The 16,465-nt window shown below is 49.9% G+C and overlaps 1 protein-coding gene across 1 annotated transcript in view; it reads right to left on the bottom strand.

Moving 5' to 3' along the window:
* PSD2 (pleckstrin and Sec7 domain containing 2) overlaps positions 1-16,465 on the bottom strand; it is a 53,504-nt gene that overhangs the window by 2,261 nt on the left and 34,778 nt on the right. The window contains exons 9-15 of the mRNA XM_015642301.3: positions 15,916-16,005; positions 14,235-14,278; positions 11,166-11,356; positions 9,984-10,054; positions 3,274-3,431; positions 2,168-2,312; positions 1,002-1,145 (exon numbers count right to left, since the gene is read on the bottom strand). Coding sequence (XP_015497787.1) covers positions 1,002-1,145; positions 2,168-2,312; positions 3,274-3,431; positions 9,984-10,054; positions 11,166-11,356; positions 14,235-14,278; positions 15,916-16,005 — 843 coding nt within the window. The remainder of the gene's footprint in view (positions 1-1,001; positions 1,146-2,167; positions 2,313-3,273; positions 3,432-9,983; positions 10,055-11,165; positions 11,357-14,234; positions 14,279-15,915; positions 16,006-16,465) is intronic.

Raw genomic sequence — 16,465 nt, 5'->3', positions numbered from 1 at the left:
GTGCTGGCTCCTTTGTCAGCACAAAGAAACAAGCATTTCTGGAGCACATCTCATAAGACAGATGAGATGAATTATGCCCTGGAAGTGCCAATTTCTCCTTGAAGACTGAAAAGGCAGTCCAGAGAAAAGCTCAGATAGAGACCTCTCTGTAGGCATCCGAAACCAGATGCTGGAAAAAGGGAGGCAGCAGCAACTATTTGGAAGGCTGGTACAAAGAGAAGGGAACGAGCAGCTGGGAGCTGTGGATTTGGAGAATCAGGATGGGTGTTACACAAAAGGATGGTGCAGCCCTGGCATGAGGGAGGTGGGATATTTCCATTCTTAATGATTTTTGGCCACTTAACGGCACACTCAGTCTGGGCTAAGACTAGGAATAATCCAAGTTCCTGCTGGAAGCAAGACTAGAGGCCTCCAGCAGTCTCTTCCCACTGACACCTATGTAAGCAGGAACCCACCTGTTCAACTCTCACTGGAACAAAATACCCCATTTCTCCCACAGTTAAATGCTTCTTAGACTTTCCAGGGGGTTAAAACTCATTTACATGCATCCTCAAAGGGTCTGTACTCAGCTGTAACACTGTGTTTGGCTTTATTTACAAAAATTGCTGCAGCAAAATAAGATTAATTCTCCTATGATTTTTCTTTGCTTTTTATTAATGTTGCTGGAAAAGACTGCATCACACTGAGAACTGAACCACTGTCTTACTTGGGACATGAAGAAATGTCAAAATTTGGCACAGTAAAGGAAGATTTTCTTTCCCTTGTCATTTTTCCCCTCCCCTGGTTAGAAACCACGGAGGGAAGGAAATGACTCTTATTTCTTTTTTCAGCTTCAGTGCAAAACAGTGAGGCTTTCTGCTGCCCCAAGACACCCATCCAGCTTGGGTGCCCTTGTCCTTCTGTCTCCTTTCACGCTCTCCCAGACTCACAGCACCCACTCTGGAGTTCTCCTCAATCAGCCAAGGTATCATTTATCACAGAAAAGATGAAAGTTCCTTTACCTCAAATATTAGGTAATGTTCTTTGAGTCTGTATTCCTCAGCCTCTTTTGACTTGAGGCTCTTCTCTACAGGATGTAATTTATGCTCTGCTAATTCGTCTGCAATCTGCTTCATTTTATTTTCATGAGACCTCAGCTGTTCCTCCTGCCGAGAGAAGCGTGTCAGGTATTAAAAGGTGGGAGTGCAGCACCCAAGGGCTCCGCCTGCCTGTGGCTGGGGGAACTCTCTCTGCAGGGGTGTGAGCTCAGCTGCTGTGCTGGAGCCAAAGGTGCGCTCTGCACTTGCAAATTTATCTGATAAAGAGCAGCTCAAACACAGGTATTGGAGTAAGAGCAAAACTCAGGTATCTCAAGTGCCAAGAGTGGATTTCTTTGGCACCGAGGCATCTTTGGCATCATAAGCACAAAATGCTCCTGTAACAAGCATCCTCTAGCAGCCAGGCAGGAGCAGAGCTGTCCCAAGAGCTGCTCATCCTGCTCCTGTTGGAGATACAAGTACCCTCCCCGTCTGGGCTCTGACAAAGGTGACCATCTGGCCACATCTGTCTCAGCAGGCAGGAGCTGTGTCTCTGCCCTGATGTTTCAGGCTGTCCTCCCCTGTGCTGGGGGACCATGGCAGTGTGTCCCTACTTTCTGGAAGTGCTAAGGCACGTTGGGCCTTCCCAGGACAGGGAAACAAAAGCTACTCTTCGGATGGCAGCTGCTCTTGGTTAGCTGAGCCTGGTGCACCGTGTCCCCTTGTTTCCAGAAAACCTTCCCTACTGACTGGAACTCAGGCATCCCCTTCATCTGTGGTTTTTCAGCTCCAGAAACAAGAGGGTGCCAAAATATAAACCAAACCTGGGCTGTTGGGCTCTGCTGCGTCAACTCTGGAGCTATTCTGCTGTTTCCCCTTCAGCAGCAGGAAGGTGCTGGGATGTGATGGGCAAAGAGCAGTAAACAAGCCAGAACCAACAGGCAGGTGTGTGCATAGGGCTGTTTGTAGCCAGTGCAAAGGAAGCACTGGCCGGATTCCAGGATTTTCCATGTCTGTCCAAGCTGCCCACTCCACTCCCCTGTTCCTGCACTGAGCACCTGAGTGTGCCCCTCAGGCAGGAACAGGGGGACCCTGCTCTGAAGGGCCTCCTGAGCACTGGGCACACCTCCACCACTCCTCTCACACATTACCTGGCACAGCTTGGTCATGGATGAGGGCAGGAGCGGGCGGCAGAACTTCTTCATGGAGCAGATTGCAGCTGGGAAGGCTGGAGCTGAGAAAATGGCAGCAACGAGGTTGATTCTCAGGATCCAGGAGAGCATTTCTTCCTTACTTCTGTGATGGAGGAGGGGAGAAGAGAGAGGGAGTCTGAATATGCTCTTGGACCAGGAGCAGGCAACAGCTGACAACAGCCCTAGAGCCTGATTTAGGAGCTCAGGAGGGCCATCAGTGGCCTTGCTTTGATGCCACTTCTGTGCCAGGGAAGGGAAAGACAGAGGGAAACACTGTCTAACTGGCTGCTCCACAGTGCCCTGATGATTTCAGGGCTGCTCTCTGCCTCTCAAAGCCTGGGCAGTCCTGCCTTCCTCACCAGCTCTGGTTTGTGTTCCTGAGGAGCTCAACAGAGGTTCCACAGAGCAGGATGTCATTTATGTCATTTGTGAGACGCTGCCTAGGGTCCTTCATCAAATCTGTCCAGACACTGCTGCCCCGAGCCTTCAGGTGGGTGTTTGCTGCACAAATTCAGATGTCAGGCTTTAGCTTGACATCAGTACCCCAGCCCAACCTACAGACAACGTCACCTCTCTCAGCAGAAGACTTGAGGCAGAAGATGACTTCATCACCCTTGACACTTATTAACACCATAACATTCCTCAGCAATGGACTAAGATAAAACATCTACCCTGGCTGGGGAGACTGCTTTAAGGAGGTTTAGACAGTTTCCCCATCAAAAGCTGACAAGGGCAATCATCACCTGCACTGCACAGATGTTCTCCCTTCCAGAATACTCCAATAGAAGTTAGCAGGAGGAGCCTTTTCTCTCAGCCCTGCACATCCCAGCCCATCCTGCTCAGCCTGCCTTGCTGACAGCTGGGAAGGACTCAAGGACCAGCACAAAGCTACCAAGAAACTGTGACCTATGACCAAATCCTCTGCACAGCCCTGCAGGAATGACCCTCAGCCCCTTCCTCCCCGCAGGAGTGGCCCCCAAGGCGTGTGCTGATCTGGCCAGGTCAGAGGGAGTCTGGCAGTGCCTGGAGGTCAGGCTGTCCATGCAGGCACTGCTGGGACTCACGGGGCCTGGAAGAGGAAGACTCTCCAGTCAGCTGTCTTCAGCTTGAGCACGTTGGACTTCTTGCTGTAGTCAGAGGCTTTTGTGGCTAAGGCGTGGTGCACACGGATGGCGTTTTTCAGATCCACTTCAGAGAGGTCTTTGTCAGGTTTATATTCATCCTGTGAAGAGGAACGTTAATTGGATAATGACAACACTAACATTTGCGGGCTGCTTTAATGAACCTGCCTTTCTCCCCGTGCTATAATCACAGAGCGCCGAGACCAGGAAAAGCACTGCTTTGTACAGTAAATGCTAGGAGCTGATAATGATAATAATTAACATCTGGCAACTGCTTCCATCATTAAGTTCACTGGGAAGATGTAAAGAAGGAGATGAAAGTTTTAAACGTAATTATCAATAGTTATTTCTAACACAGCACATGCCTGAGGCTTTCTGGGGAGGCACAAGGCAGGGCCAGGTTTCTGCAGAGTTTCCCCCACAGTGCAGAGCTCAAACCAGGATCCAACTCCCAATCAGCAGAGGATATCAACAAGCACCTGCCCTGGTTCTGCAGCTTCACAGACTCATAGAACGGTTTAGGCTGGAAAGGACCTCAAAGCTCATCTTATTCCAACCCCCTGCCATGGACAGGGACACCTTCCAGTCCTGTCCAACCTGGCCTTGAACACTTCCAGGGATGGGCCAGCCACAGCCACTCTGGGCAACCTTTGTCAGGGCCTCGCCACTATCACAGGGAAGAACTTTTTTCCTTGTATCTACCTGAATTTCCCCTCTTTCAGTCTAAACCCATTGCTCCTTGTATCACTGCAGCTTTGTGTGGAGGAAGGTAGGCCTGGAACAGCAGCATCCCTGCAACCAGTGCATCCCTGCACAGGTGTGGGGCCTGGTGGGCAGCTGCCAGTCTGAGTGTGGCCCTGCTGAGCCAGATTTGTCTCCCTTTGGCACACGTGTCCCTTTGGCATGGTGTCCCCTGTAATTCATTAGACTGGCACTTGCAAATTGCAGCAGCACTCCCTGTGTTCCTGCTTTACCTTCTCCACTGAAGGACAGCTTCACACGAGCAGGAATGCAGCAGTAACTACACGTGTTTCTGTTTTATAGAAAGGTAGAAAATACCAAACGTGGGACTCTGAAATGATGATCTTGGCACAGAACTTTTTAGGAAAAAGAAGTTCAGTCAACCCTGTGCTTACCCTTTTACTTTCCCAGTGATTTAATGCAATATCCTGCCTCCCACCCTGCACCCTTGCCAGCTCAACCAGTCGGATGGTGGGATGGCAAGGATGGACAGATGGATGCATGGATAGGTGCAAAAAGAACCTGGTGAAAGGAACCTGGCCCTGGCTAAAGCAAACCACCACCCCAGCCACGTTAGAGGCCATGCCAGGACAGGGTGTCCCTGCAAGGCTCTGCCTTGCCCTGATGATTACAGTGCTACAGGATTAATGTGCTCTATATTTTGCTTTCCTGGACTGCCCTTGGCTGCCAGCACCAGGGCAGGTCTGTCTGGTGATGATGGTCTACACATCCAAGCCTTCCTCGCCTTCCAAGCCAGAACTGCTCTGCAGATTCTCTGAAAGGTTTTTTCTGTGTCCCATGTCCCAGTGGTACAAATGGTTCAGGGGAAAGCTGTGCTGCAGCCTCTGGGATGGTGACCCTGCTCAGTGAGGCTGTTCTCTGCTGTAGGGTCAGAAAGGTTTCCCCTCTGCTGCTCTTGAGAGCACTGAGGACCAGCAGTCCCCAGCCCATGGATGTGGCTCACCCATCTCTCACTCCTGATGGGAAATAAGCTCCTGAAGCATTTCTTCCCTCATTTTTCAAAGCAGTCATCCCATCCAGGAGAGTGATTGCTGTGCTCATCATCATATGAAACTTGGCCTGGTACAAAAATATTGCCTCAGGCCACCCACAAATGTGAGGCACGGGTTCCTGGGGATGGTGAATCCCAAAGAAAAGCCCTGGCTTTCCAGCAGAGGAAGGCTGGGTGCTGCAGGCATCCTGTGTTTTGGGAGACACCCAGGTGGGCAGTGCAGATGTCCTTACCACCGTGGTGATTTCGGTAGCCAGAGGGATGGGCTGTCAGCCTTTTTCCCAGAGAAAACGCTTTGCCTTGTGAAGACCTTACCCCACCAGAAGAGAAATATTTGCTTGAGGAAGACATTGCAGCTCGTGCCTCATGTGTTGTAGAGAGACTTCAATTTGGGATATTTTTCTGAGGCTGAAGCTCTTTGAATTTAAATATATCTGATTGTGCTGCCCATGATCTCTTATTTCAAAACAAGCCTTCTGAAAATACAGTGCAAACAGCCCAGCTTAATGACGTGTGACAAGAGGAAACTGCCACAGCTGCTGAGTGCTTTCACTAATGCAGATGCTCATCTTCAATGGAATCATCAAGTATTTCCTCCATGGATTTCAGGCTCTCAGGCATCAGAGTTGATGTAAGAAAAAATCAAATCTTCATTTTCTAATGCTGGGTACAGTAAATCAGTGTGAGGTTGAACGAAGCAGGTTCTCTCCAGCTTCTGCCTTGCTGCTCACAGGAGTGAATGGTTCTGGAGGCTCCCTGCCTGGGTTGGCTCTTCCAGGAGCCTCATCCCATTGCCAGGTGGCCACAATGTTTGGCTGATAATGCTGGGAGACCCCAATCCCTTTGGGTCACTCTCTACCCCTTGAGCAGATCCACAGCTAATCTCAAAGCTTGTTTTGCCAAGAAAAGCCATCAAGCTCTTGTGCCTGCCTTTGTAGGGCACCTGGATGGGGTGGGGGATCCCGGTGTGTCAGTTCTGCTGCCCTCTCCTCTGGCCTCAGAGCCAGCCCTGGGCAGTGCTGGCAATAAGGACCGACAGATATTCCTCATGTTCTGGCCTGTGAGTGCCTTTTCCTCTCCTTTCTTTTCTTCACCTCACATCTACCACCCTAAACAAACCATTTAATTAGAAAAATTAACTCCTGCCCCCTTTTCAGTCTAGGCAGAATCTTGGCTCTCCCCAGAGCTCTTGGCAAGGGCCTGGCTGCATGGGACAGCACCTGTGGCTCAGGGCTGCACTGGGAACCCCTTCCTGGCCAGGGACAGAACCTGTGGGAAGACCTGCACCCTTTCAAACACTTCTGTATAAAAGCACCTCGTGCTTTATAGCTCTCCATCATTTTTCTTAACCCCCCTCTATGTGTGGTGATTAAGGATTATTATCCCCATTTCACAGAGGTGAAGTAAGTTGCCGAAGGCCATGGAGTGAGTCAGTGCCCAGAGCAGATTAGTGCACAGGAGAGGTGTGCCCTGCTCCCAAACCTGCATTTCTTCCTCCAGACTCTGCTGCATCCCTTTAGGGGATCAAGCAATTGCTTCAGCAGACTGTGCTGGAACATGCTGATCCAGCAATTAACACCAGCGAGTCAATGACATGTGACATCTCCTCATCAGCAGGTTTATGGCTGCTGCCTGAGTTGCTTCTGTCAGACTGACTTCTACCTGCCCACCCACCCTTCTGCCTGTGTTATGTCCACCTCTCTCTGTGCCATTCCTCCTTCCTACACATCCACCTACCCAGCCCCTCCTTCCTCCCACCTCCCCTCTACCTCTCAGGCTTGTTTATACTCAACTTGCTCCTCAAAACCAAATGGAGTTCTCTGTTCAACTTCTGTGACTTTACTATTAAAGCCTAACTCCTCAATTTGGTCTGAGCAGAACAGTGGAACAGGCTGAGCCTGTGCTCCATGACACCAGCTGGTTCTGGAAGCAGGTTCTTTCTCCTCTATCTTCCATCAGAAAACCTTTCCCCAGTGATTTATGCTCAGCCAAGGTTCTACCTTATGTTTATCTGCAGTTGTCTTCTGCTGAGAGCTTGAGAGGCTGGCACACCACTTCCTTCCTGTATTGTGCAATTCCTTTGTTCTGCAAACCACCCCACAGGCAAGAAATGACACCAAGGATCCACAGGGCAGGTGGATGTTTATCCACTCTCTGTTGTGGTGCTGGGAATGTTTGCAAGTGACAGGGCAAGGACTTTGTCTTCATGTTCTCCTCCTTCTGTCCTGTCTCTGCAAGCCTGAAAGACACTGTTTACAGCCAAGCCCAAGGAATTCCCTGGAGAGGACTGTAATAAAGTCTGGCAGCAGCTCACGAGTAAGAAACCCCTCTTTCTCCAAATCCTTTGCCCAAACATTCCTTTGGTTTATTTTTGTTGTTGTTCCAAATGCTGCTTCCTTGGGGCATCCTTGGCAATTCTGGTCCCTCCTGCTAATTACACATCAGTCATGGCTCTTATTTATCAGACACTTTCATAACACAGCCAGATCTTGGGTATTTTGTTCCTTCAGTCCTTGCTCGTAAAAGAAAACCTTCAGTCTCTGAACCATTTGATCCTGAAGGTCACTGAGATAAGAGCATTGATCTCCTCACTGCCAGTCAGCCTCATCCTTGCTCTCTTTTTAAAAGCTGAACACCTCAGACAAACATAAGGAACTTTGTTAATGAGTGGTTACTGCTGCAAGCCTTGTCCAGCCAAGAGTCCCCAGGCCCTCTGTCCCAGCAGCAGCAATGACACTCAGTGTTGGCATCACGGCTTCTTCTGCTGCCAGGGAAGAAAATTCCATCCTGCAAGTGCATTTTGTTCTCAATCTGTACCCTCTCATCAGACTCATCCCAAGAGCAGTCCTTGGTGGAAAATTCATTTAGATCTAAATGGTTCTGTGATAGTTGAAATGTCTTTTTTTTTGTCCTCCCCACACAGAAAGTGTCATACAATTCAATGTTGATGGTAACTCTGTACAAGTTAAATCCTCCTGTGTAACCCATGGGTCAGCCTGAGGACCGTGGCAGACTCCACATGAAGATGTGTGATGAGAGCAGGACTGAAGGGTGAGAAGAGTGCTGCTGGCTTGAAGAACACCACACTTCAAGGGCTGCAGGAGGTCTGGTCTCCCCTGTGTGCTCCCTAAGCTGCAGGAGAGTGGCACAGCTGTAAAAACACCACAGGGCTGAGAGCAACCCACGCTGGGAGTGAGGATGCACCGCTGCCAGATTTCTGCTGGCTTTTGACACGTGCCATAGGAGCTGGTGAAACACAGGAGTCATTGGGGTGTGCTACGAGCTCTGAGTCATAACTCCCTGCTGCCCCGAGGATCTTTCTGCCTCTCTTATATAATCCAATGTTTGTTTACTCTCATTGCTGTGGAGATAATGCTGCAATAGGCAGGAGCATCTGGGGAGTGCTGCTCCAGCAAGGTGAGTTCAATGGGTTACTGCACAGCGTGTGTTGCTCAGGTAGTTCACACCTAGTTCAGTGGGTTAGGTTGGTGATGAACAGACATTTGGCATCCTGGGCTGGCTCACACTGATGTTCAAGTGAGCCCCTATCCAGTCTCCTCGGATTTTCCCTCAGAAAAGATTTCCCAGTGAATCCTCCAAGCACCCAAGTGGCAGAGAGCTGAATGCTAGAGCATGCAGGGAAGCTATTCCATGGTGACTTGGTGTCCCATCAGGACCTGGGAATTACACTCGTGTTCTCTGGAGGTGGCTACACAATGAACAGAGGTGAAGGGAGGCACAAAGTGTCGCCTGACAGCCCATGGAAGGACACAGGTCATCCAGGGCCTGAAGAATATAGATTTTCATCACAGAACCATGGAATCACAGAATCCTCTGAGCTGGAAGGGACACACAAAGACATCAACTCCAACTCCTGTTCCTGCACAGGACACCTCAGCAATCCCTGAGAGCCTTATCCTGATGTCCCCAGGGCACAGATGTCCCTCCTGGCTGCCAGGGCACTGCTGACTCATTCAACTGACCACTGACCAGGGCTCCCAGGTCCCCTGCTCTCCAGCCTCTCATTCCCCAGTCTGTGCACCCAGGATTGCCCTGTCCCAGGTGAAGAATCCAGCACTGTCTTTGTTAAACTTCACACAGTTGATGATTGCCCAGGCCTCTCATTTGTCAGGGTCTCTCTGCAGGGCCTCTGCCCTTGAGGGAGTCAGCAGCTCCTCTCAGTTTAGTATTGTCTGCAAGCTTACTCTGTTCTCTTGATTCCCGTGTCCAAGTCATTCATGAAGATGTTGAAGAGCACAGGGTGGAGGATGGAGCCCTGTGGAACCCCACCAGTGACAGGTCACCAGTCTGATGTCACCCTTTGTGCCCACCCTGTGAGGCCTTGGCTCTCCCACCACATGATGTGTCTATCCAGTGTGTGCAGGACATTCTGTCCAGAAGGATCTTGTGAGAGACAGTACCAAAAGTCTGAGTGAAACCCAAAAAGATTACATCAGCTGGCTTCCTATACCAGACTCAGCAAAGCTGTGCAAAATGAGATCTGTGCCAGCAAATAAAACAGTAAAAGAAAATAACAGAAAAGACTGGTCAGATCCTCCACCTCTTCACCTTCCTTTTTCTTTTCTCACCAAATCCTATTTCATCTATTCCATATCATCTGTTCATTCATCCTCCCCAACAGCTCCTACTTGCTGGGATCCTTCTGCAGAAACCTGTCTTTCCTCTTTCATCCTTCTTCCTTTGGGGTTCCCTTTGAGGCTGTGAAGTGTCCCTGGCATGAACACCTCCACCAAAGACGAGAGCATCCTCCAGCTGTGGTCTCTGGAGGAGCTCTGTGGATGTCCATGCTTGAGTTAGGACATGGATTCACCTCTGCTCAGGGGTGTGACTGCTCTGGGGACAGCAGGAGACAGCAAAGGGGAGAGTCCCCCATGGTTACCTTTTGTAAATAAAGGACGGTCCCTTTAAGCACAGCATAAAACTTCTTCCAACCTCTTCTTCCTCTGGGAGCTAAAAATGGAAGAATATTTAATTGTACATGTCTGCCAGTGCTGCTTGACCTTCCAGGAACACCCAACCCTTCTCCTGACCCACCACAGGCACTCTCTGATGCCCAGAGCCCCCACACCTCCAGGCCATTGCTCACGAGTGGTTGGTGAGCAGGGACAGGTGTCTGAGGGACAGTGCCTGGGCTCTGCAGCCTCCCAGCAGGAACACAAACAGGTCAGAGCCAGACATGAGCTGGTACAGGGGTACCAATGGACACCTGCAGGAAGCCTCTGCTCCTCCAAACCCAGGTTTGTGTTCCTTGGACTTAATGCTTGGAGAGCAGGGACATTCCCTGAGCTCCTCTGCTTGGAACTGAGCAGCTGGACAAGGCAGCCTCTGTTCCCCTGAGGAGGGAGCATTACCATCTCGATGGGCTTGGGGACAGAGAGCTTGGCAGAAGGGGTGGGAGGTGAGGGGAGCCATCCACATCACCACCAGACAGCTGATCCTCCAAGCACGGGCTGTTAAGAAGGTGCTGGAAGCAAGGGAGGCCTTTGGTGGAAATCTCTACTCAAGACCTTTTAATCAGCTGACTTTTTTAATCATATGACTGGGCCAATCATATCAATTAGCAAAAAGATCTAGCCAAGGTTTAATTAATCTCTGCTCATGAACAGTTCCCAAATACCTTTACCTTTCCTGTAATGCCATATGGTAGCAGAGCTATGGGGTGTTCTGTTGCCAGCCAGCACACGACAGGATAGGGACAGGAGCAAAGCTTGGCAGGCCAGACTGTCCCCAGGGTCAGGGCTGGAGTGGACAATGGCTGAGGAACCAGCCTTCCCCCACTGCTCAGAGACTGGGATTTGGGATTAGCCCCATGAACAGGATGGAAAACCAGGTCTGTCTGTGCTGGGTTCCTTGGCAGTGAGAAGGGAAGACCAAGACTTCCTGAAAACACTCCTATCTACAAATACCTCAAAACACCCTCCTTTTCCTCTGTCCTAGCACTTATGGGATCTCTCCTGTGTTGTCTGGGATGTGGTGCCCTGGCTCTCCTCATCTGGAGAGCCAGGGCAAGGCTCTGGGACTGCCTGGGACAGCTCTCCTGTCCCTGTCCCTGATCACGTACTTCTCTTCCCATCCATGTCCGCGTGGGTTTTGCGGGTGAGGACTCCGTGCTTGTAGGTGACTGCGTTCAGTGCTTGGGGGATGTCCAGGAAGGGGTTGCTGCTGTCAACAATCCTCGTCACTTTCTTGGCACTGGCTCCGAATTTGTCATCTACCAGCTCCGAGAGGGATTTCCTCAACTCGTCCTCGTCACTTGGAAGGGAAATCAGAGGAGAGACTCAGTGGAGGAGATGTGGTCACAGTGCAAAGCAGCCCTATTTGCTTTAGGGTTTTTATTACAGGACTGGTCAGAGAAAGAAACAGGCAGGAGATGTCGGGACCATAACAGAGTAGTGGTGCTCTGGGCTGGGAGGAGTGTGGGTGGCAGGTGACTGTCCCAGTGGTCCCGCTGTGAGGTCACTCAAAGCAGGTGAGGGAGTGCTTGTCTGAACACCAGGAAACTGCAGATGTCCCACACTGAGGACTACAAATATGCCACAGGAAACGTCTCCAATTCTGTGCCCTAAAAGCAGAGCTTAAGGAGGATTTTTGCTGAAGACCGAAGTATTACCAGCATTTCTCAGCTGCTGAGAGGCAATGTCTGGGACCTCCTAGACTGTGAAGCACCTCTAGGAATCTCCTCTGCATCTCTGAGGAACAGATCTGCAGACATTTGGGAGATGAACCTACTCCGGCACAAAGAAAACAGAACTTGTATGGGAAGTGATAGCTCCCAGTGTCCTTAGGACATGAAGGAGAAAGAGCAAACAGGGATTTTCCGCCCTGTCTGATTCATGTCAATGTCTAAATGGGATGAGTGGTCACCTCAGGTTGCAGACTGGGACCAAACCTCAGCTGAGGACTGACCCTCAATGAATTCACTGGCTGGGAAGTGAGCAGTGAAACACAATTCCTCACCTGCAGCAAGCAAATGGCCAAAGCATCAGACAGCTCTTGGAAGAGAAGGATGATTTCTTAGCCCCCAGCACCCAGAGGAGTCCTGGGGCTGAGGCAGAGCCCAGGTATGGTTCCTGGGAGGGGAGTCAGTGGGGCTCAGGTGTTTGGGCTGCTGCCCTCTGAGCTCCTTGCTGTTGGTCACACACCTGTGTGCCTGGTGGGATCCGTGGGCATCTCCTTCCCTGGGATGGACAAGGACTCAGGGCAGAGGCAAGCAGAGAGAAGAGAGTCCTGGCTGTGCAAGGACCCAATGCCAGGTCTCTGACAGAAAACCGGGAACCCTGTGCCAGGGAGTCCCTACCACAGAGGCAGGACACCCTGCAGCAAGGCAGGGGCCAGGGATGAGGGAAGGGATGTGGGGATAGAGTGGGCTGGCTGGGGAAAGGCGGGAGGGAGCTGGACCCGGGCAGGGTGACATCCCCGGGATGTGCCCGAGCAGGGAGCTGTTGTGTAAGCATCCCGGGGCATCCCGGGGCATCCCGGGGCATCCCGGGGCATCCTGAGGCATCCTGAGGCATCCTGAGGCATCCCGGGGCATCCCGAGGTATCCCGGGGCATCCCGAGGCATCCCGAGGTATCCCAGGGCATCCCGAGGCTTCCCTGGGCATCCCGGGGCATCCCGTGGCATCCTGAGACATCCCAGAGGTATCCCTGGGCATCCCGGGGCATCCCGAGGTATCCCGAGGTATCCCTGCCCATGGAACAGCCCGCAGCTCCCTCTCGTGACCGGCCCCGCCGCTCCCTCCAGGGCCTCACGGAGGGAGCACCGAAGCCTCTCCTGATGCTGGTTTTGTTTTGGTCAGGGTAATAAGAAGAAGAGAGCAGGTGATGGGGCTGATGGCACAGGAGGCCCTGCTCTGTCCAGAGCCAAGGGGGGTCAGGTTGAGGAGAGAGGGGAGGAGGAGAGGAATGTCCCCTGTGTCAGCTCAAGACCTCAGGGCTGTCACGGGATTCCCCTCGAGAGGATTGGGGAGCTCACCGGTGACCCCAGCCCGTGCTCTGAGTGGAGGAGCAGGGGCACAAGGACTGAGCAAGGTGCTGTGTGAACCTGTGATGCTTTCCAGGCTCGGCTCAGGGTAATACATGAGGATTTCATGGAACTTGCGGATGACACCAAAAAGAGGAGTACAAGGCTGAGAGGGCCAGGATGAGCAGGAGCAGCCAGGGTGTTGTGGCAGAGGGCAGGAGCATCCTGGGCTGTGGAACAGCGGCACGGTGAGGAGGCGGAGAGAAGCGATCGCCTGCCCTGCACTGCCTGCATCGTATGGAGACACACACAGCCCCCACAGCAAAGTGAGACACCTGAGACGGGAAAAGAAACCTGGGAGCACCTGTGGTGTAAAAACAGCTGGGAGAATTGGACTTGTTCAAGCTACAGACGAGATGGTTTTGTGGGAGCTGATGGCAGCTTTGTGTGAGGGGGTGATTGAGAGGACAAAGCTGGGCTCTTCACTGTGGTGCATGGCACAAGGACAAGAGATAGTGGGCAGAACTCAAAACAACAGAGACAAGAGAAAATGGCACTCTCATAATAATAATAATAATAATAATAATAATAATAATAATAATAATAATAATAATAATAATAATAATAAAAAAGTATTGGTTTGTGGATCCAGAGGGGCTCTGGGTTCCCCATCCTTGGAGGAGTTTCAGGATCAAATTGAACAAAGCCCAGAGTGTCCTGGTCTGAATTCAGTGTTGACCACACTTTGAGGAGGAAGCTGAACTGGAGATATCACAAGGTCTCTTCCTTCTTAAGGGATTCTCTGATACTATTTCCAGAAATAAAATTCATGTGGGAGAGATGGAAAATCTCAATGACCAAGATAACCCCAGATCTTTGCTTGTGCAAAGACTTCTGAAGCACCTGGAGAGGAACCAGCATTTTACAAGTGTAATAGTAAACAAAGAGGGCATTCCCTTCCTTTAGGTCACGGATCCACAGACTGTCACCAACCTTCCTAAGTGCCTTTGTGTCTAAAGCCATAAATAAACCCCATTTGTCTGTCTGCAGAGGGACTTCAGCACTTAAGGGCTTGGCAGGAAATATTCTGGGATTGAAAACATGACTTAGGACCTGCCAGCTCCTTGGAAAGACACACTACCCCTGTAAAGCTTAGCATATACTTACATGGCCCACTCCAGCTTCTCATTCTTGATGGAGTTATACAGTGTCTGAAAAAAGAACATGGAATTAGCTGTGTCTCTCACAGAAGCTGTGCCTGCTCGTGGAGACATCTCCACACCCTGTCTGTGCCCTTGGGGATATTTTCCCTGCTCAACTGTCCTGGAGAAGCATTTCCCAGTGAGCAGGATGGCAGCTGTGATGCTGGAGCTCTTCTTTGTGTGTGCCACGCTGGCACGACAGCAGCAGAGGGCTCTGGCAGCCAGCCCTGCTCAGGAGCCTGAATATGACATTTTTCTCTCATTCTGGGTGCTGTGCCTAGCTCTGAGTGAATCCTGGCCTACACACACTGGTAGAAGACTCTGGGATATGCCATGACACCAGAAATGCCCTAACTAGCTGAAATGACAGAGGAGGCTTGAACTGAGTAGCAGGGGAGGGATGAACGACCTTGGCATGAGCTTTTCCAGCTCCTTCTGTGCAAAATTCCAGTGGCTCCCCTGGAAGCCTGGACTAGAAAAGAAGCAGGAGTGGGCTAGCAGAGCAGAATGTGGAGGTGGCCCTGACCACACAGAGGGGTAGGATAGGGTGAGGTCTGCTGGGAGATGGGGATGTCACCCCAAACACGATGTGACACCCCCGATGGGGCACCTCTCCTTCCAACCTCCCTCCACAGAGTGAAATTCAGGCCAGGCTGCTGGACCTGCAGCAGTGCTGCTGCTAAACCATGTGGCAGGAGAAAATATTCCCTTTGGGATGTTTAACCATAGCCCATGGTACTGCCCTGGTTGGAACTTTGCATTTCATCACGTGGTAGTGGAGGCAGAGAAAAGTTTCAGTGCTGGAGGGTCGTGTTTTGGGGTGGGGAGTAGATTTTTTTTGGGGCATTATCTGAGCTGCTGGAGGAAAAGGGCACCTGGTATGCTCTGAGGGCAGATATGCCACAAATCTGGATAAAACACCACCAGGGAACAGACCTATTTTGGCTCACTGCAAGTGGATGTTATCTATTTTGTGATTTTTTTTTTATGAACTAGATTTTTTGAGTAGGTTTTTAAATTTTGGAGTTATTTTGATAGTGAAATTGTTTTTTAGGAGAATTTGGATGATTTTTAAAAATATTATTGTATTTTTTATATAATGTATATATTATACATACATATACATACATATACACAATATATACATTGTATATATACAATATATAAATACAATGTATAAATTATATTAATGTATTGTAGATAATTTTGAGTTTTATTTTTTTAGTGGTTTTAATTAGTTTATGTTAGATGGTGGGACTGTGTTTTTTGTTTTTGGGGTAGTTGGTTTTAGGTGTATTTTATGTTCTTTTAGGTGAAGGTAAATTGAGGTTCATATTTTTATTAAGAAATATTTTCATATTTTTGTTCATACTGTTGTTAAAGGAATAGAGAAACATGTATTGATAATGTTAATAGCAGTGTATTATTTTGTTGTTCTGGATTTTGGTTTGTATTGGAGTTTTAATACCTTTGGTATATCAGTGCTTAATGGTGGAGTTATTTTATTTAAGGTATGATTCATGGGGGTTACAATTCTCCTGAAACAACAGAAAAATGCTGATTGAAGGGCTCAGAGTGTCCCAGCAGGACTAGGTGGCACTGCAATAAAGCTGCCAGTATCCCACTGTGTTTTTATATCCCATTACCTTCAGCAGATCCTTCGCAAAGTCCTTCCCATCGTTCAGCCCGTCCAGGTTTGCTATGAACTGTTGGCACGACATCTTTTTGCCAATGTTCTGTAAGGCAAAGGAGCAGCTCATTAAACTTGTGGAGAGTTTTGACTTTAGTCAGTGTCTTTTAAAGAACAATTTTATATGTAGAGCTGAAGCCTGGGCTTGTCCCAAGAGCTCAAAAGGCTTCTGATCTGATTTGCTGTTGGGCTCTGTGCTTTATTTACTCGTGCCAGCATCCAAATGTTTCAAATGACCCCTTTTTTACTTGTGGAAATAAGACACCTGAAAATTGCCTCTCCAGCTCTTGCTGGAGTGGTGCTGGGTACAGGCTCTGCATCTCAAAACCCAAGACAAGCACTCCTCCTGGTGAAATGACAATGTTTGGATGGGGCTCCAAGCCTGCTGTGAGTGAAATTGTGTGAGCTTGCAGTGCCAGCACCTGGAACAGCCAGCACTGGGCAGGGGAATGCTGGTCCTTGATGGGAGCTGTTATTTTTGATGGCCATTACAAAAAGAAATGGTC

Source organism: Parus major, chromosome 13, assembly GCF_001522545.3.
Source record: "Parus major isolate Abel chromosome 13, Parus_major1.1, whole genome shotgun sequence".
NCBI lineage: Eukaryota > Metazoa > Chordata > Aves > Passeriformes > Paridae > Parus > Parus major.
Note: the sequence above shows the minus strand (reverse complement) of the source record. Positions and strands in the feature narration are given on the sequence as shown.